This window comes from Sebastes umbrosus, chromosome 17 (genome assembly GCF_015220745.1).
Source record: "Sebastes umbrosus isolate fSebUmb1 chromosome 17, fSebUmb1.pri, whole genome shotgun sequence".
Classification (NCBI taxonomy): domain Eukaryota; kingdom Metazoa; phylum Chordata; class Actinopteri; order Perciformes; family Sebastidae; genus Sebastes; species Sebastes umbrosus.
In genome coordinates, this window is record NC_051285.1 from 26844947 (window position 1) to 26865828 (window position 20882).

The 20882-nt window shown below is 40.4% G+C and overlaps 2 protein-coding genes across 15 annotated transcripts in view; both read left to right on the forward strand.

Annotated features, from left to right (window-relative positions):
- phldb1a (pleckstrin homology-like domain, family B, member 1a) overlaps positions 1-7584 on the forward strand; it is a 31004-nt gene extending 23420 nt beyond the window's left edge. For 11 of the 13 annotated variants that reach the window (XM_037747886.1, XM_037747887.1, XM_037747882.1 and 8 more), the window contains 4 exons: positions 1060-1206; positions 2397-2616; positions 5984-6069; positions 6683-7584. In XM_037747886.1, coding sequence (XP_037603814.1) covers positions 1060-1206; positions 2397-2616; positions 5984-6069; positions 6683-6823 — 594 coding nt within the window. In that variant the 3' untranslated portion in view covers positions 6824-7584. The remainder of the gene's footprint in view (positions 1-1059; positions 1207-2396; positions 2617-5983; positions 6070-6682) is intronic. The other 2 variants (XM_037747883.1, XM_037747884.1) reach the window with 1 other exon arrangement.
- A 6611-nt stretch (positions 7585-14195) lies between these two features.
- Positions 14196-20494, forward strand: atf5a (activating transcription factor 5a). Of its 2 annotated transcripts, XM_037748347.1 has the most exons (5): positions 14196-15149; positions 15301-15473; positions 16650-16898; positions 17208-18396; positions 18483-20494. In XM_037748347.1, exons 3-5 carry the CDS (start codon positions 16757-16759, stop codon positions 18667-18669), a joined length of 1518 nt encoding a protein of 505 aa, XP_037604275.1. In that variant the 5' UTR covers positions 14196-15149; positions 15301-15473; positions 16650-16756; the 3' UTR covers positions 18670-20494. The 2 variants fall into 2 exon arrangements, with proteins under 2 accessions (XP_037604275.1, XP_037604274.1); XM_037748346.1 differs by having other exon boundaries at positions 14196-15473.
- The last annotated feature ends 388 nt before the right edge of the window (positions 20495-20882 follow it).

Consider the following 20882-nt stretch of genomic DNA (forward strand, 5'->3'; position numbering starts at 1 on the left):
GATAATAATAATAACATAATAATAATAATAGTAGTTTGCAGCCCTAGTTTCAACTGCTAAACCTGAAGTTATCGCCTCGCAAATATTAAAAACATGATTAGATTAGATTGGATTATTTTATATGGCTACACATTTTGTTGCTGGAGTTAGGGCTGGGCCTTATGGATAAAATCATTCAACACATCAATTTGTTACACGGCTTTGTTGAATACTCAATTCTGATTGGTCAATCACGGCGTTCTACGGTCTGTTATTTCTCTATAAGGGACCGTTGCTATGTATAACAGATCGTTACTATGGGCGCAATTCTGATGTCGGACTCTGGCAGACTGCTTTTGTGTCAAATTATTGATTTCTTAAGTAAGTAGCCGTGTAATAAGCGGGATAATGTACAGCTAGCGGGTCATTGTTGTGAAATAAACCCCTTCAGGGCGAGTCGGGCGTCGCCCTGTCGGGGTTTATTTTACAACAATGACCCGCTCGCTTTACATTATCCCTTACACACATCATGGTATGGCAAATGTATGCACATCCCATGTGAAATAATAAAATTGGTGTTCAATGCAACTCACAATTTGAATGAAATCATTAATTTGGACTACGGATTTTGTAAAACAATAATATGATATGATCATGTCATCACCAAACACACCACTCTGCCTGAAAGTTGATTCAATAACTTTGAATTATGGCAGGAGTCTCGAACGCGGTGTATGAAAGTGATCACTCAGCTCGAGGTGTGGTGAAGTCGTTTGTTTACCTTTGTATTATTTCTACATATTGAATCAAAGTCGACCTGTATGTAAGTATCTGAAAGCTGCAAAGGATCATTTTACATCAGCAAAGCTTCCCCTTCTATATGCAGACTTAAGGGATATATTTTACAAAACCCTGGATTGGGACTTGAATTCTCATGTGCCTCCTCTGACAGTCGTTCACTTTGTATCGCAATATTTGCCTACCATTTACATATTCTCCCCGTCTCCCTTTTGCCCCTTGTTATTTTCCCTTCTCTTCTCTCCATCTGTTCCTCTTCTCTCCTCTTCCCGACGCTCCCAGGAGAGGGAGGTGCAGGCTCGGCGGCAGATGCTGGAGGAGGAGCGGAGGAGGCGAGAGGAGGCCGAGAGGAGGCTTCAGGACGAGACGGCCCACAGGCTGAGGCTGGTGGAGGAGGAGGTGAAGATGAGAGAGAAACACTTCTCCCAGGTCAGTGGAGCAGCGGGAGGAGACGGGCGGCGGGAAGAAGAGAGAGGAGAGGAGAGGAGGGAGGGGAGGGAGGAGGGGACGGGAGACTTGGGGGAGAGGATGAGAGGATGAGAGGCGAGACAATAAAGAGAGGCTGGGAATATGGGAAGATCAAAGATTGTCAGGGATGGGAGGGTGGAGAGGAAGAACAGAGAGAAAAATGGATGGGGAGGGGGGTTCACAAAAATATAATATAGACATAATTAAAGCTTTAATCTTGACAGAGTGTATTTAATTACCAATAAGTAAACAAATACCCTCAAATCATCAAGTATAAATGCACCCAGTGCAGCTCGAGTCCAATTTAAAGCTGCTAGAATCAATATTTTTATATTATACATCAAATGTGTAATGTGAAAGTAGTCACTGGTAGTGATGAACCCACAAGGTATTATCACCCGACTATGCAGTTCCCCTCAGCTCAAGAGCGTTTTAGTTTCTTTTAGCTCATTGTTTTGGTTCAGTCTCAGCTGTTTTCTCATTTAAAGCTCTAAAAACCTTCTGTACATTACCTGCTCAGCACCAGACAGCAGACAGAGACAGGTAGCAACAAGCTGGTGAACACAGTGGAGCATTTAGCAGCTAAAGAGACACATTTTTCCCCCCAGGAAAGAGCAAAAAAGTTGTGTGAATGTTGGACCACATTCATCAGGTGGACGAAAACCACGACTCCAAATTAATACTAATGTTGCTCCGTATCAGGATTTTAAAACACAAATGTTTGACAAAAAGTTCAATACATCAACTTAATGTGTGTCTTGTTGACTGCCAGTCAAGTGGCTGATGTTTATCTGTTGTTTCGCATCAATTTTGCGCCGGCTAAATGTTTGTTATTAAAGAATATTTTTCATGTGAAAAAGGTTATATTAAAGGTTGTTTTTGAATTTGTGCTCATTCAAAGACAGTGTAATGAAATGCTGAATGACTTTAAAACAGCTCAGTTATTTTTCATAATGAAGATGTTTTTGTTTCCCTGGAACAAAAGGGGAATAAATAATAATAAACAACAAAATCATTGGATATCGGCCCAAATGTTATTTTAAACATCGGTATAGGCACAGATTTTTACGGTGCATCCCTACTCTTATATCTTCATCTTCTCACACCGCTTGGTTAGCAGCATTAAAGAAACATGAGTGTTTTCTCCACAGGCCCGTCCGATGACGCGCTACCTGCCCAACCGTAAGGAGGAGTTTGACCTGCGAGCCCACGTGGAGTCGTCCGGCCACAGCATAGACACCTGCCCCTTCGTCATCCTCACAGAGAAGATGTGCAAGGGCCACCTGGTGAAGATGGGCGGCAAGATCAAGTCGTGGAAGAAACGCTGGTTCGTTTTTGACCGTATCAAGAGGAACTTCTGTTATTACGCGGGTGAGGATACAATGACATTTCATCACAGCGGTGTAATGTAGTTACGACGGGCCCCAGTGCACGCTGGTTACGAGTTATGAAGCACATCATGCACACAACAGCCTGGTCTCACTCCCAGGGCGTCAAATACCGACGCTTGAGCAGCGGCCTTCAGTGTCTTGTTACAGATGCAAAAGGCCCCCTTTAGCGTCTGTATGAGACGCACCAGGCTTTCAACCAACTCCACTGTAAACCCATCCACGTCATTATTAGACGCTCAGAGCAACTGACGTAGTGTTAAGAGCGGGAAATGGAGTGAGGTAGCTGTGGTAGATAGGTCAAACAAACACAGGACAATTACCGCGACCGTTTCACAGCGTTAACCATGTGTTGCAACGTTGACCGTTGCAGTTCATTCCAGCAATAGGGGGTACTGGAAACCAGTTTCCCCCCAGTTAAGAGATGGTGCGGGGAACTTTTAAAGTGAACCTAATCCTCTCATTAAATACACACGGAGTACATGGTGAGGAACAATTAAGCAGCTAAAGTTCAACATAGTGCAAATACTAAAAAAGATGAAGAAGCCAAGTGCTCACTCAGTTTCACATGCAGCAAGTCCAGGGAACCATTAAGGTGCTCTTCAGGATGAAACAACAGGCCCACTAGAGCAGAGCAAGGAGGAGAGTTATATTATATTTAGTCAGGCATATTGGCCTTCATCAGGGCGGAAATAGTAAAACCACACTGATTACACCTGGTACTCTAAATAAACAATACACCGCAAAATTAACAATATTGCAAGTAACCATCAAATACAGAAAACACAGATATGACGCAGTCCCACCAATAGGTACAATTAATAAAGTTGTTTATAAAAAAAAATACGTAATCTATTTCCTCATTAAACCTGGATATACTAAAAGGCATCAGGTTTAAAAATCCAATAGGTATCGCTCTGTGGCAGTTTGTTTAGACGGTCATCTATTCTTTCTACCCTCAAGAGACTGAGACAAGAGACACGCATGTTAGACACCACATCTGTCTCCAAAAAACATTGTCATATGTTGAGACTGTCTATCAAAGTCCATTTCAAATCTTCTAATTAAAAATGCCACTTAAAGAGCAACTTAACTAAAAAACGTTCCTCCCTCCTCCTTCCCCCACGCCTGTGAGGCCTAAAAGTTACAGCCTCTGTTAAAGACTACTCAATGCCCTCTGCTCCAACAGGACGACACAGGATGACGGACTAATAGCATCACTTTTTTGGATCCTCTATATTGTGTTCAGATTCTGCTGGGCTTGTTCAATTCAAGTCCCAGGCCTCGTTTACAGAAAGATCAAAGCGGTCAAACCACTTTGCTCACATCATATGTAGAATTCATCAACTCAGAACTTTATGTTGAAAAGTTGCCGTACACCACGCGGGCCAGGACCTGATTTATTCCGTTCACCCGACAGCGGTGCCGAGGCTCTTCTGAGAAATGTACACTTCGCTCTCTTTGCTGCGTTTTTTAAATAAAGCCCGACTTCTCTGTCCCGACCGGCGTTTGTTCATCTGGAACCAAACACTAATTAAAGCTGCACTAAGTGGAATTTTCCGCCGCGTTCTTGTGTGTTAAAAGTCAGTTTGTAATTCCCGTCTATCAGACTGTCCCCTGGATTTCAAAACGAGAACAGTTAGTTTTCTGAATAATTCATGAGCGTGTTTTTGAGACGTTATTTTACAATCAAGTTCAAAACAGAATATTTTCATTACTGTCGCCCCTGTTCTCTTTGCTCCCCTCTCTCTCTCCACTCACTTGCCTAGCCTTTTCACCCCCTTACTCCTGACGAAGATGATGGTGATGATGGTGATGAAATAAGATGCAATACTTTCTCTAGATGTGTTTTTCTTGGGGAGGAGGCTAGCTCCTGGCTTGTTCGTGACTAATAAAACGAAACTCACATTTCAAAAACATTTATCTCATTACTAAGCAGATTTGACTTATGGAAAAGGGAAAGCAGGAGAAAGTGTCAGACGTATTTCAAAAGATTGCCTTTAATTGTAGCTGGATGTTTGTTTCTTAGCCGGGCGCTTCAGTGAGCATGGAAGAGACTAAAAGACCACCGTTTATTCCAACAAGAGTGAAATCCAGAAACTCTTTGAACCGATTTCATTTGAAGAAAATTGATCTTAGACGTGAGAAAACTTAAACGCCTACAGTTTAGCCCCAAACTAGAGAGTCCAACGACTGCGTCTGATGAGCTTCATCCGCAGGTTTCCCTTAAACATAACCACCGAACTCCTCAGTACGGAGTGACTTTAAAATGCTCAAAGATATTCTGCAAGTAGAGAAACAGCAATCCAAAAAAGACTGGACAGAAGGTCCGACCTGCTCGAAGGGAAACTGATCTGATTTACAAAAGAGAGGCATTTCTTTTTAAGATTTACAAAAGATCACAAGTGGTGAACCTCGCCGGCAGGCTGAAAAAAACACAATCCAGAAAGTACGAGTGAAGAAAACAAGTCAAATTAATAGGATGTTAAAGACTTCAGGCATAGCTGGAAATAGACTCGTTCTTTTAATTAACTTTTACTGTGACACAGTGCTGCTCATACCTATTCATGGAGTATGTGTTGCTGGGAGTTAACACCTTTCTGCTTTTTTGTGTTTCTCTGTTTTACTTTCTTTCAAAACTACTTTTATGGCAGGATTTTATCTTTGGTAAAGATTAAAAAATAGTTATTATGAAACATTACAAATGTCCTCTTTAAAGTAATCTAATTAAGTCACAACAAACAATCCTCATCCAATGCAATTCACTAGTGAATTGAGCTGTTTTCATTAAAGTCAAAGGAGGGGGGAAGAGATGGAAATTTGTCCCAAAAGTAAAAATGTTTTGTCTTATCTTGAATAATTTACCCAATTGTACAACTTTGACTTTGTGCTGGGACTCACCATCCATGTCATTACACAACACTTTACCTATGTGGAATGGGTTTGCATTTTCTGTGTGCACTATTTGACAAAAATTATATTTTTTGTGCGTGTAGTTTTTATTTCTTTTTCTTAAACATTTAAATGGATATTTTAGGAGCAGAAGGAAATGTGCTGCTTATTTTTGTTGTTTCAGATTATTCTTTGTTTGAGGATAAAATGGCTAAATTGAAAAGGCCACAACAGAATATTATAAAATGAAAATATAATTTGTGACCGTCTATCTGCTGTACTTTTCTACAGGTGTGTAAGAAATAAAAGACCGTCTATTATTATTTGACCAAAGACGTGTATCCCCACATCACTGGCTGATTGTTCTGTCTGCCTGGGCTGACAGAGGTCTTGCATCAGTAACAGGCGTAATGTAATGTATCTTAATATGTTGTTTTTTTCCCCTTTTCTCCTCTCAGACAAGCATGAGACCAAGCTGAAAGGACTCATTTACTTCCAGGCGATTGAAGAGGTTTATTACGATCACCTACGCAGTGCCACCAAGGTAACCGACACGCTTCTTTTCCTCCATTACTTATGATTCAGAACTGCAATTTTAAAATGTTTTGCATGGATGTTTATCATTATTATTTCATCAATGAATTAAAATCTGAAGGTTTTAATTCAATTTCCCCATAATAAACTTTATTTTAACAACATATGTCATTTTGTTTCGTATGGTAGATGGTAGATATTCTCATTTTAGAATTTGTACTCTACAATTTACATTAACTGTGAAAATATTGTAAGACGTTTGTGAACATCAATTAAACACTTGACACATTAATTAAAATGTCCTGCTGACAAATTGGGTGTCTGTGTTACATAAAAATGAGAACGTTTTCAATTGGGAGATATTTTTAGATGGAAAGATCCATATCAGACTGGATTAAGTTGTTTTTTTTTTGTTCTTAATTTGAATTAAATTGTCTTTTTATTTTGCAACGATGCATGATTTTACAGGCAATGGAAACAGATTATCCAAACCAAACACATTTTAACTGTTAGAATATACTGTTATATATTTTGTTGTTCTGACAAATGTCTCTGAGGAAAAAGATGCAACAGGTGCAGCTCTCAGTCTAAAAAGTCTTCCCCTCTCCCCCGCGATCCTCCAGAGCCCAAGCCCGTCTTTGACCTTCTGTGTGAAGACCCACGACCGCCTCTACTACATGGTGGCCCCGTCCCCGGAGGCCATGAGGATCTGGATGGATGTCATAGTAACGGGCGCCGAGGGCTACACGCAGTTCATGAGCTGAGGGACCACCAGAGGATGACAGGGACTGAGCGAGCGACCCAGACACCTGCGAGCCGACCTGAGCTGAAATACGAGACACACGGCCTGATGGTGTGTTAACGAAAGGACGTCTGAGGAGATTAATAACCTGGGGCTCTCATAAAAAGCCTGATGCCTTCGAGCACATGAGGGCGTAGTGATGACAAGAGGTGCATTTGAAAGATGTTGTATTTATCTTACAGGAAAATAAGCAAACTGCCGATGGATCTATAAAGGGAGCTCTCAATTAATCACATTCTGTTATCAAAATGTATTGTTAATAAGTACAATATCATTTTTGAGCTTTCAGGAGGAACACTTCTTACTTCATAACTGTTTCCACCTCTGAAGTCGATCTATGCACGCAGCGTTTTCACTCTAACCGACGCCTTTTTGATACATTTCTACTTTTTCTCTTGTTAACTTTTCTCAAATGAAAAAAAAGAATCTCTCGATACTTCAAAAACACTAAACAAATTGTAGTAGCAAATACTCTAAAACATATTTTAAAAGTCATATGTTACTATTGGTGCCAAATACTCTATGTAATATTTTGTCAGATTTCTACGATACCAATGTTAATATCACTCTATATATTGTTTTATTCAGACATATAACGCAGCGTTAATCTGTATTTTACATAAATATGTCAAAGAAATCTATTAGCATTTTAACAAAATTCATAAATTATAGTCCTATAAAACTGCCATGTACATGTAATAAATAAAAATATATGATGATGCACCTGTTGGTTTGTTTGATAAACGAGTGTGTTGGTTAAACTGAGGACATTCAGCTACAAACCACTTTCTTGTTTCCTTAATTAGAGTTTCTCGCAAACAAGCCGTTAATTACCGGCTTTCTTTAAATAATCTCGTAATGAGCTGCTGGCGAATCACATTTAAATGAGAGCACACAATAGGTGTTCCCTTTAAGACACCGCAGCTCCTCTATTTATATAACAGCAGTCAGGTGGTTTGATTAGTTAATTGTCTCGTTAACGCTGATTATCTGCAGGAGTTGCTCCAGAAGTTTGTAGATCGTACCCCATGTGTGTATTTCTGGCACGGTGTAATTAATTATTATGGCTCGCCCTGCACGAGGTAGGCCACATAAAAATAAAAAAAACATGGAGTGAAATTACATGCAACTTAACACGCATGATTCAACATCGAGAAATTTGAAATCATGTAAAAAAAAAAAAAAAAAATGGAGAAGAAAAAAGTCGCCCCATAAACAAGTTCTTATATGAAAATGTATTCACACGGTGTGTCTCGTCTCATGCTCTCAAATCAGCGAGGTGCATGTGCAGATAAATGATAATATATAACTGTTGTGTGATTAATTTAACGCAGGGAATCACTGGAATATTTAAGAGACGCGTGCAGGTAATCATGGAAACACACCTTGCCCCCTGACAGGTACCAATTAGATTCAGCACTTGAAAGGTTAATTTTTTAATTCCCTGGTTTGAAACTCACGAGACACCAGAGAGGGGACTACATCTATCTTCAGCTTCACTGACAGCGTTCACACCATCCTCTGACCTTGGCAGAGATTTTCACACATCGTGTCATTCAGTGTCTTTGAGTCTCCGGCGCACCCGGCTGAATAATAAACAGATCTTTAAGAGGGCAGTGAGAGCTCATTACCGCGGTGATGAGCGTGAGTGACACCCAGCCTTATTGTTGGTGAAATATTAATGAGCCATGGGTGATCTCCTCTCACTTTCACACGCGCAGACTGGCCTTTCCCCGAGGCCTTTAGAGCACAAATAAGATAGCCGGGCTGTGAATTAGTACGGGTCTCACATGATTTTGTCAACATTAATAGGAGATATTAACCCGGTCTGAGAAAAAACAACTCTGATGAAACAGAGATATCTCGGCATCATCTGTCAAAGACTTACACATCCTTCACAAGATCTCAGCGCAGACGTTTTTAATTTATAAGTTTTCATATCCACATGTGAGTTCAGAGTAATTTAGGAGATTAAAGAGAAAAATCTCCTGCCCAACCCCGAAACATGCCCCCCCACACACTCACTCAGACACAGCAGATGAAAGAGGCGTTCACTAAATGCATCTGATGCACCAGTGAAAGTTCCACTCTTAATGTTTACCGCTTTGAACAAATCATCTTCGCTCTCTTTGAAGGCGATGTAAAATGACAGTCATGAATTCCAAATAGGGTACGCGATGTAAAAATCATTAAATTACAATAAAAGAAACATGTTTTCGGATTTTCAAGGCAAGCACAACAATGATATCTGAAAAATATCCAGAGGGGAGAATAAGCAGCAGGCGGAGGCACCACTGCTGACCTAATGAGGCCAACAAAAACAGAGATTGTGAACATCACAACTGCACCCCAGAGTGGGATATTATTCTTTTATATGTCATTCACTAGCAGCCATGAAAGTGAAGGATTTTCCAATATCACTTGTGTTCAGTCCTACTTCACTCCTTCTACCCATCCAATGTTTAGACGATAAATAGTTTTTCAAATTGTAAAAACACAGTTCATATTAAAGGGACTGTAAGTTTTTATACTTATAAATGTTTTTTAATCGTTTTTTATTGCCAATGTGTGAACAGGTTGTAACCTAACCCTAAAAAATGAGACCTTCCACGCCTTTCTGTTTCCTCTATCAGCCCGTAGACTGCTTTTAATGTGAAGAATGCGGGCCGATTTTTCCGGGAAAATCCAACAGATGTGACATCATGCGCGCTCCGAGCTCCATTTCAGGGCTAACAGTGTGCAACCATAGCTAACTTTTGGTAAGAAATGGAGTCCGCTAACGCCAACAAAGGACCAACCCCCAGCACAACTCAGACTCCAACACAAATTCCACGGAAGCACAAAAACACAAATTTATATCTAGTGAAGCCCGTCTTGCAAAACAGGAATGTGACCGGCGTCGGGGTAAAACTAGGACCAACATCGACCGGGCCTTCGATTCATGTAGGGACCTTCGTTTAGTTTTGGGCATCAAAACGGACCCGAAGCTGGCTGACAAAATTCCTACTGGACAGGTGAGCTAACATTACTACAGAGCGAGCATGTGAAATATATAGTGATATTGTGGTTTTAGCTGGCTAATGTTGCTAACGTTAATCAACATGATGCCTGTCAATCACAATCACATTCTCGTGTGTCGCCTCACTGTTTTGATCAATGCTCACTTGCCTCTACGTAGCGCGAGCAACAGGACGCTGACTGACTTAACGGCCACAGGTGTCACTGTTAACAAGAAAATTCTGATTCTTACAGAGAGTCCCTTTAAAGAAAGTGAAGTAACAGACTGGTTATTGCTTTATCTTAATGTTAGCTCTGTTTTAAAAGGCTCATTTGAGATGAACTGCGTCTCGCCTGGAAAGTAGACGAGATCAGGCGGCAGCAGCAGCAGCAGGGGGCGGAGACAAAAAGCTGTGGTCAAGTCACAGGAAAAGTTAAATCCTGTTAAATCTGATCTGTAGGCTACTTGTAGTTTTCAGACCACGTTTGGATTTATTTATATTTGTTTGTAAATATATCTATATGTGGAAATGTGCGTGTATCTGGCATTGGATTCTATCCTTTTTTATTTTTATGTCCGCCTTGTAAAGCACTTTGTAATGAGCACTCGTTTTAGTGCTATATAAATAACCTGCATTATTATAATTATTATTATCAACCACACAAGATGTGTTTGTTAACAGATGAAACCTTCATTGCACAACATGAGACTAGCGTTAAATATTACAATTACACAGAAAGTTCCGACTTTTCTACAACACGTGGTGTTTGCTGTCAAAACTAAGAGCCAATCAGGTCTTTGATCCGGCGACAGCCAGGAGTTTCCCATAATGTCGAACGAGCCAAATGTTTCCTGTTCGTTACATCATTATTTGGGGGAATATTGTTGGGATACCGTGGCCTTGACCTTTACCCTCAGTAGGTTTGGTGATGTTGGAATTCATAGTTCATAGTTGAATTAATATAAAAGCAACACCCACGTGATTAAAATGTAATATGAAAATAAACTGATGAACGATAAGAAATGAAAATGTCAGTTGTTTTAAATTACCAGCCTTAAACATATTTAAAGTTCAGTGTCAATATAAAATAAACTCAGGTGACAGTTGAGTGAAGCTCTGAGGAGTGAACGGGATGAGTTGTGTTGTGAGCAAGAAGCAGAATGAATATTGGCTGTGTGAAGCTCAAAGGCGACAGACGCCGAGCCTCTGGGGTTCAAACGGTTCTGCTGGGCAGCGCGATGCGGCCTGAGTGCTGCGAATGACACCGAGGAACCATTTGGGACTTGTCTGCTTAAAGAGTGAAAATTTTGAAGAAAACAAGTGATGCACGAACGGTAAGTTTGCGTAAAAATCTGTGACCCTCCATTATTATTTTATTATGGTTATTCTGCTGTTATTGTTCTGTTGAGTTTTTCCTCCCAGACTTTCCCAGACAAGCTGCTCATATTGACTTTTACAACATGGGGTTTAATATTTTTTCATGCCAGGTCAGTCTACGCTGAGCTTTGTGCGCCTTCAAGATGCCTTTAGGAGTTAGAGCTAGTTAGGAGTGATCTCCTAAAAGCTGTGACATCCCAAAGGGGGACAAAACAGACGCTGTAGTCCTTCACATCAAACACCTCTAATTTACCACAAAGTCCTGGAGGAATAGTAAATAAACATAACCCTGCGACTGACTGGTTCACATCTGTCAAAGCTGAATGCAAATCAAGTCAGCCTAGATATCATTCATGAATGAAAATTATATTCAGTTGTTGTCACTTTTTTTAAGACTCGATTAAATGTTTTTATGCCAAACGAACGGAAGTGATTTGCAGGCTGAACACACACACACACAAAAAACATCCACAAATCCCCCCTGAGAGGCTCCCATTCACAAGTCGTAACTGAATTCCATGTTTTCATCGTATGTTCAAAGAGGGGCAAAAGTTGAGGACAATAAATTCTGAGAGAGATGATGATGAAATGATGGTGTAACCCTCACTAACGTGCCATACGTGCACTTGGCATGCAGCATCAACTTTTTCTGACTTCTCGCCTCATACACAATATTCAGACAATGAAATTGGGCGTCAGTTGACGGACGGCCTCGTCTCGCTGAAGAAAATGATAATAAATATCTCAAATAAATCTGAAGTCCAGTTTGAATCAAAGTTTGACAGCTTCCCCTTGACTCACTCAATTTAGTTGTTTAATCTGGAAAATTGTAATAATCCAGATATTACTCTGAGAACCTGAGCCCATTGGATTATCAAAAGCAAGAGGGAGAATTTCATTTTGCTGCACATTTAACACATATTTTCCTAAATAATGACAAAGGAAATTGTGCGTAATAGTGGAGACAACAGGTAAATGCAGCAGTGCCGTCATGAGCAGCACCTTGGATTTCTCTCCCATGATGCGCAAACAGGAGGCCCTCAGTGGACCAATTAATACAGACAGAGAGAGCAGTCAGCGATTTCCTGGGAGACCATCCGACTTCACCAGCTACTATCTCAATCTGGTCTTCATTACAACCACACTTATCTAGATTGCATCAGGTCGCCCTTCTACAAATCTCTCAAAGCTCCGCTCATATGATCGCTACCACACGGTGGGCATTTTGCTGAATAGCTCCTCTGGAACAGGGCTGTCCCTTTAAATGACTCAGATCAACACAGATGGACTTCACAGTCCTACACACAGTGTGTTAATCAAATTCAATATCTGTAGATTAACTCTGTTTAAAAGGACATGCTTCCCTTTGTGTGGAAACAACTCCTCTGTAGCCATTCTGGATAATGTGATTATGTGCGATCAATTCGAGTTGGATCTTTTCCGACTTTCACTCAATACACAGACACGCTGCTCAGTGGACAAATCTATTAGAGGCTAGCGTCCCGTCAATATGCTAATTCAGCAGAACTGGAAATGAGCCCATTGGTTTTGACAAAATGATAATGTCACAGAGATGCAACTCAGCAAATGAGATGGAGGAATGGTTGAACAGGGAGGGGTGCAGAAACAGAGGTGAGCTGGAAGGAAAACAGCAGGTATGGAGGGAGGGAGAGAGAGAGAGAGGGAGAGAGAGAGAGATGCAAATCCCATGGCAACAGCAACCAGAAAACAAGTCTAAAATAGGGGGCAGTGTCCGCTATTACTATAGCAACAGGAGAACAGCGCGTTCACTCAGCTTCGGGATTTGCTGAAAGGAAAAAAACAAAGCTTTATTTCCCACATAATAGTAACTGACAATCATTACAAGTAAATCAATTTGGTTCTGCCAGCTGTGTCTCACTAAATTAGCCACGAGGAAATAAGGATTCTCAAAGTGTATTATGATGAACAGTCAATCTGTGTTGCAGAATGACAATAAATGATCCTTGAATAAGTTATCTTCCATTATATTCACTAACTCAGTGTCATTTCATCAGACAATGTCATGGTGAAGTTGATTCCCATATAAGCTGACAACTATTGATTCAATTAACAAAAAAAAAAGAATAAAGGAAAATTAAATCATGATTTGACAAATTTAGAATAGAGTAATTGCAAATCATAACACAGTGCACTTTCATACACTAAGCTACTGGAGTTACCCTGCACTATACTCAGTTTTAACAATCTCTTCTGCACTACATTCACTTTTTTTAATAGTCGTGTATCACAGCTGTTACCCTGCACTATATTCACTTTTAACAGTTTTCTTCATCTCCTTGTATTTTTATATCTAGTATAGTTTTTTGTACTTTGCACTACTAACTTTTTTACTGCCTTTTTACTAACATGTTTTGCACTATGGAACTGTGATGCTGGAAACTTGAATTTCCCTCAGGATCAATAAAGTTACTATCTATCCATCTATCTATCTATCTAAATGAATCCATGAATAAATCATCTTCCATTATTCACTTACTAAGTGTCATTTCATCAATGTCCTGGTGAAGTTGATTCTCATATGAGCTGACAACTATTGATTCAATTAGCAAAAAGGAAAATTAAATCATTATTTGACAAATTTAGAATAGAGTAATTGCAAATAATAACACAAAGAGACTGCATGCCTATGATTACAACATGGAATCCTATTATAAAGTAGTATTAACAGTTTTCTTCATCTCCTTGTACTTTTATATCTGGTATATTTTGTTGTACTTTGCATCACTAACTTTTTTACTGCCTTTTTACTAACATGTTTTGCACTATGGAACTGTGATGCTGGGAACTTGAATTTCCCTCGAGATCAATAATGTTACTATCTATCTATCTATCTATCTATCTATCTATTAAATGACATACACTCTCATTTAGTTTGCTTAACTGTATAATCAGACAGACTTGATTATCACAAGCTCTCTCCGGTAAAAACTGCAACACAAAAAGCTTTTCTCAGCTTTAAAAACTGCAGCAACTGATATATCCACACCCGGGTTTGTTTACCTGAAACATGTGCACACAGTCTGCACTGCAGGAAGAAGAAAAAAAAGACAACAACACAGTGACGCTGTGCCCTTGCCTACCGCCGACCAATCACATCTCACTTGGATGCTGAATCCGACCAATGAGAGAGAGGCAAGTCTGGAGCACCTGCAGCCAATCGGCTCTGCAGCATGGACCACTGATGCAACGGCGATGCAACAGACTTCAACAACAAAAGTGCGTTGTGAATCAAATAGTTCCCTATCAAAACAATACTATAATACATGCATAAGTAGCCTATACTGTCTCTGAACTATATAGGAGTGTGTTTAAGAGCTGTGCACACGAAAATCAAGACAATCAGCAGGTTAAAGGAGAAGAAACTAACAGTACTGGCCCTACTTTTTGGGAAAAACAATAACAAAGTGTAACGCGACACATAATGTGATTACTTTACCCCATTACTACTAAGATATTAACACTGAAAGGAGTCGGAACAACTTGTTATTCCACTACCACTTCGAAATTTCCCAGTTTCATTGAATTATAGACCCTGAGTTAGTGTTTGTCCTCTGACTAAAAGCTCCTTGATATTTTAAAGCTAGACTAGGATAAAAACAGCTTTCCATGGACTGTTGCTGTACATGGTGTTTGTGATACATTTGTAGCTTTCCATGGAATGTTACTATAGAATGTGTTTGTGATACATTTGTAGCTTTCCATGGAATGTTACTATAGAATGTGTTTGTGATACATTTGTAGCTTTCCATGGAATGTTGCTGTTCAAGGTGTTTGTGATACATTTGTTGCCTTTTTATTTAATTTGTTCTTGTTACTTTAAGCATGAAGGAACGAGTATCCTCCACACTACTTTTATAACGGAGCAAAGCGGTGAGTTGGTGGGACGTCCTTCTGTGAGCACGGTGGAGGGCGGAGGGCGGAGGGATCTACACTGTGCAGCTCGGTTTGTCCTGGTGACGCAGTCGGTTGCTAGGTGTGAATGAACTGATGCTTTCTCACAATTAAGCAGCAGCTCCCTCAGTTTACAGGTCGACCACAACAAAGCAACAACACGCTGTCCCGGATATTCAGAGCTAAACAAATATGGCTCTGTTGTGAACTGGTCAAGTTTGTTGGACCCCCGAAAAAGAAACCGTGCTTTGCTTTTTGCAACGCACCCCCAAAGAGCTCTACCTGTTTTCCTGCAAGAATGGAGTAAGTGAAACTCTCTCTACTCCCTATGCATACAAGCTGTGTTTGTGTTGTATTTGCATGTGTGTCACAAGTGGTTGCAGACGCTTGTTTCTCTGCTTTATGCAATTTCTTCTATTTTGATGTCTTCATATGGACTATTTAATGCTTATTTAACAGGACTTAGTCTGTTTTGGGCTGCTTTGATAACAGTGCGTGGCAGGGTTTATATTATAGCTGTATGTCAAGGTAACAAATATTTCATGTAAATATATGATATAGCTTCTAGTACACTGTGGATCACATTTCTGTCACCTTTTTCCTGCAAGAATGGAGTAGGTGAAACTCTACTCTGTTATTTATACAGGCTGTGTTTGTTTCTGTGTGGTTTTGTGTCACAAGTGGTTACAGACGCCTGTTTGGCTTGTTTATACAATTTCTTCTATTTTGATGTCTTCATATAGACTATTTAATGCTTCTTTAATAGCATTGCTTTCTAGGGTTTAGTCTGTTTTTGGGCTGCTTTGAGGGTTTATATTATAGCTGTGTTATGTGTTGGTAACTAATATTTCATGTAAATGTATGATAAAACCTCTAGTACACTGGTGTATCACATTTCTGTCACTTTCAGCTAAGCAGGTCATGCCAGGTGTCCATTAAGATGCCACATTATTGTCACCTAACCTGCTTAAGTGGTCAAACAGGTGATCAATTTAAAAGGAACATGCGATTAGAAGGCAGCTGATCTGCATTAATCGGATTTAAATAGATCAGAGTGTCTCTCTCACTCAGTCGGAGAGTTAGAGTTAGTGCTGCTTGACAACAGTTAGTCAGGCCGTTGACAGAGTTACTGGGTCCCACGTGTTTTGAGGACATCAAGTGCATTTTGCTTTTGAGGGAGTTCAAAGCTCAAAGGACACAGCTCTCACTTGTGTGTCACTGACTGAGTCAAATCTTAGGGTTTGTTTTTGATTTAATTCTATTTTTAATAATTGCTATAAATGTGCATTTTTTGGAGAGTTAATTTTATTGCTAAAAAAACCCATTTCATGATGACCTGCAGGTGATTTCCTCTTGGAGTCATGTTGAGAAACTTGCTGAGAGCAGCAAGAGTGATGCTCCTGATTCCCGCTCGTCTGGATAAGTTGTGTTTTTTTTTTAGCAGCATGTTTCTGATGCCTGTTTGTGTTCCCCCTCCAGGTTTCATTATGCTCACCCAGCCCTGCTCACTGTGGCCCATCTGTCAGAACCCGCTCGCTCTCAGCACATGCTTGGACTTGGACTGAATCAAAGCGCCAACAGACAATATGATGGCAACATCAGCTCCTGTTTGGAAGACTCTTCGTGTCTGCCCGGCAGACCCCCTCGCTCTCTCTCACCCACAGGCTAACCACAGCCAATCACAGGGGTGCAGGGGGGAGGTGTCAGAGGAGAGTCAGCACTTAATTGGTGAGTTGCAGCGAGTACGCTTTTTTATATTTTTCCCCATTTCAGGTGGGCTCGGCACTGCAGCACATTCGTCCTTCTCGAACAGTAAGTAAAAAAGCTAGCTACGCCTAATACGCTGCAACTATATTTTGAAAAAATCTAGCTTTGCATTAACTATTGTCGATCACATTATGCCTTTAGAAAGCCGCTTCGTGCAATGTTGGATGACTGATATTTTTATAATGTTTCCATGAACGTTGTTATTTAGCTGCAATATTTTCCTCCAGCAAACAGCTTTTAACGATTGCAATTTTTCTCTCTCCTCCATAGGTGATGGTCTCACTGACTGGATGACGGAAGAAGTGGATTTTTCCTCGTACCTCCCAAACCCTCCTTCCCCTCCCTCCTCCACCAATGCCTCCCTTCCCCCTTCACCCCTCCAGAATGATATCCAGGTGCCCTCTGACTTGGAGGTCATGACCTCTCTGCTGCAAGAGGAACTCGCCCAACTAGAGGACTACTTCCTGTCTGAACCACTGCCAGAGAAAGGGCCGAGGCTGGGAAGATGCGACAGGGGTCCACTGCCGGCGGGTCCTCAGCCGTTCAATCAGCTGCCATACGCATCATACTCGACAGCCAACCAATCGGAATCCAGCCCACTCCTTGTTACCCTGGCAACCGGAGAACTGGACCTGCTGAGCATCTGTGGCGGGCCCATTGGGCGATCCAAAATTCCAAGACACGCCCCGTACAGCTGCAGTCGCCCCAGTGGGTGTGTTAGGAAAAGAGTTCCTGATGGCGTGAGGTTCAGTGAAGGCTATGATAGCAGTTTGTTGAGTTCCAAAGGAAGTAACTCAGGTAATTCAGCGGTGACCCTTACGGGCAACTACGACTGCGTAGAGGACGAGCAGCTAGTAGGGAAGAGCTACTGTCTGGGTAGTGCAGTCGAGGTCAGAAGATGTGCCGCTCTACCAAAAGAAGACAAAAATTGCTGTTTCGGTCAAGATGTCATAGGCGGCGCGAAGGTTGTCGGCGGCGGATTTGGCTTTGGCGGATCACTTGATGTCCCGCACAAGAAAGAGGATTTGCTGATGTACAGCATGAGGGAGGTCAGCGGAGGCTCCGGTAACAACGAGGTGCTGAGTAGTATCAAAGCAAGTGTGGAGGTGACAAAAGCCACCGTTTCTTGGAAATCAGAGAGCGGCGAAGGATGTTATCTTCCACCAACGCCGCAGTCCGAGGCCTATCATAGCTTCTTAGGCAACATCAACGAACAGGTGAAAGCAGAGAGTCTACAGATAGGGCAGCATGATTTACACTGTAATTTCCTGGAGGATCAGGGTCCAGAGTGTCTTTTAATGGCTAGGGAGAGTCTGAACTTGGAGTCTTCGGGGCACCGACAAGCATGCAGGCTGAAGGAAGACCACTGTGCTTTGAAATACGAAGAAGACCTCATTCCGGCCGAAGGCGGCCAGCGCAAACAGAAGAAGAGAGATCAGAACAAAACTGCCGCTCACAGGTAAGTTTTACTTTCTGCTTGATGAAAATACTGAACTGACTTCACAGGTAAAGATCTGCTTTTAATCTTTGCTTCGCTTAACGCAGGTATCGCCAGCGAAAAAGGGCGGAGCTAGATTCTTTGGAGGAACAGTTGCACGGCCTCGAAGGGAGGAACCGGGAGCTCCGGGACAAGGCAGAGTCGGTAGAACGTGAAATCCAGTATGTCAAAGACCTGCTGATCGAAGTTTACAAGGCCCGCAGCCAGCGGCACAAGCAGGACACGACAGCGTAACACCGAGCTCCTGCAAGTACATTTAAAGAGGGCGTAACAGGGAAAATGTGGCGCTTTTTTGTGTCTTTAAGATTGTCCAGAATTGAATGTTTAATTTTTTTTTTTGTTCATGGCGGGCGGGTTAAATGCATGCTTTGCTATAATGTGAATTATTTTTTACATTTTAAATCAACACTCTTATCCAATGCTTCCATTGCTTTCGCACTCTAATCACTTGAGCCTGCACTGTGGCATTGCAATGCTTTAAATGACAATCATTTTTAATAGATCTCACACTGCCTGGATCTACTAATTGAAATACGGTTATTTCTGAAGAAGTGATGTTATTCATTATGCAGGTTTAATGTTTTTAACAGCCTTATTATTGGAATTGATGTCAGCAATAGAACTTCATGTTTTTTCTATTTTAAAGTTTTATTTATTGTATCGCCCTTTTCAATAGTCGTCAAATATGTTGTTGGTGTCGACATGTGAAACTGCATCATTTCATTCTGAACACATCTTTCAAACCAAATACTTTTTCTAGAATAATTTCTCGCCTCTCTTGAATGGCAAAATGTTATTTCAATTGCTATGAATATTTTAGAATATTAGGATTGCGCTTGAAGATGTGTTGACTTTTATGATTGCGGAAAGAACGGATGATGTATAGAAGAACAAAAAAACATTTTTTTCATCGACCTTTGCAAAAATGTGACATCTAAATGTAACATAACATTTTTATCAGTTTAAAATTGTTATTTTTATTTTTGGACAAAGCCTTTTATTGACTTCAGGTTTAACGCAGCACAAAATATTAATTTGTTAAAGGGATCTGGATGTCGTTCCTTTTTATTTTACTGAAGGTCAAACATTTACATCTTACCCTGTTTGTTAGAAAAAATACGTTGTCCAATGTACATTTGTTGTTTTTCCCCTGATATTTGCAATACTTTTAATTACTTTTCTCCAGCAGTGAATAATGTCCAAATTATAGATTCTGTGACCGAAAGAGAACTAGTTAATCATTTATACTGTTTTGAGGGTGGAAACTGACATTGTATTGTGTTTGCAATTTTTTGCAAATTATAAAATCTAATTTGCAGCTCAGGATATATTTGTCCTCCAGTCCTACAAATGCCAGTGGATGATTCATGTCCTTCATTTTACATGGTAGAGATTTCACTGCTTTTGACATACAGGTTTTCCTGATGTAAAAAAGAAAAAGAAAGGTTTTCCTTATGTACAAATATTGTAACTAGTGGAGTTCTAGCAGCCTCCCTCTGCATGTTTTTCCATAAACGGAGTAGAAAATGTAGGATTTCAGAAATAAGTCGGGGGTTCTTTCTCTAAAGTGCTTGTTAAGGCAATAAGTTTTCTAGGCCTCTGGCTGATCTGCACTAATTTGTAACAACTTTTGTATGTTCAGGGAGTGAAGTGTGTTCGCCTTTTCTTTGTAGAAGATTAACTTAAAAAAAATCTCATTAGCTTATTTGTTGAGGCTTTTGCAGTGTTGGTGTAAGAGGATACTGTCTAAATTATTTTCCAAAAATAACCACTACTGTCACTGTAAAACATGCCTATACCCAGGATAGATTTTTTTTCTATGCATATTTACTTTAAGACAATCTTTGGAGACATTTATTTATAATGTTTAATCAGTTTTTTTGGCATGTTTGACCCTCCTGCGGTGCACTATCAACTCTGATTGTTAAAACCAAAAATATGTGACAGCACATAATAACCTTTGTAATTTCATGTTATTTTTAATCATGTATGCATATGTCATGTGTGTGGCGTCTATTTATTATTTTCTTTGAAAAATAAAAAGTGTGTCATCAACTCAGTCCGTTTTATTAGCTTTTCTCTTTGAGTTTGACTGGAAATTATTGTTACCTGCACCGCCTGTTATAATAAGCAGAAATAAGAAGAAAAAAACAACTAAAAAAAAATAAAAAATTGTTTTTTCTTTTGGCAAAGTAAAGTTGAGCCCTTCAGGGCCTGTCGGACGGACGGACGACTAGACGCGCTGCTTTCTGATGCGACCCATCATACACTAATACCACAAGAGGAATACAAACTGCTGTTATTATTATTATATTATATTATTATATATGCCACTATTGAGCGTTTTTATAAAGTTGCTGCAAAATGAATTTAAAAGGAATGAACAATTAATTCAGCGTCCATCCCTCCGAAAAACGCAGCCCGCAGTGGCTCGACATACAGGCCGA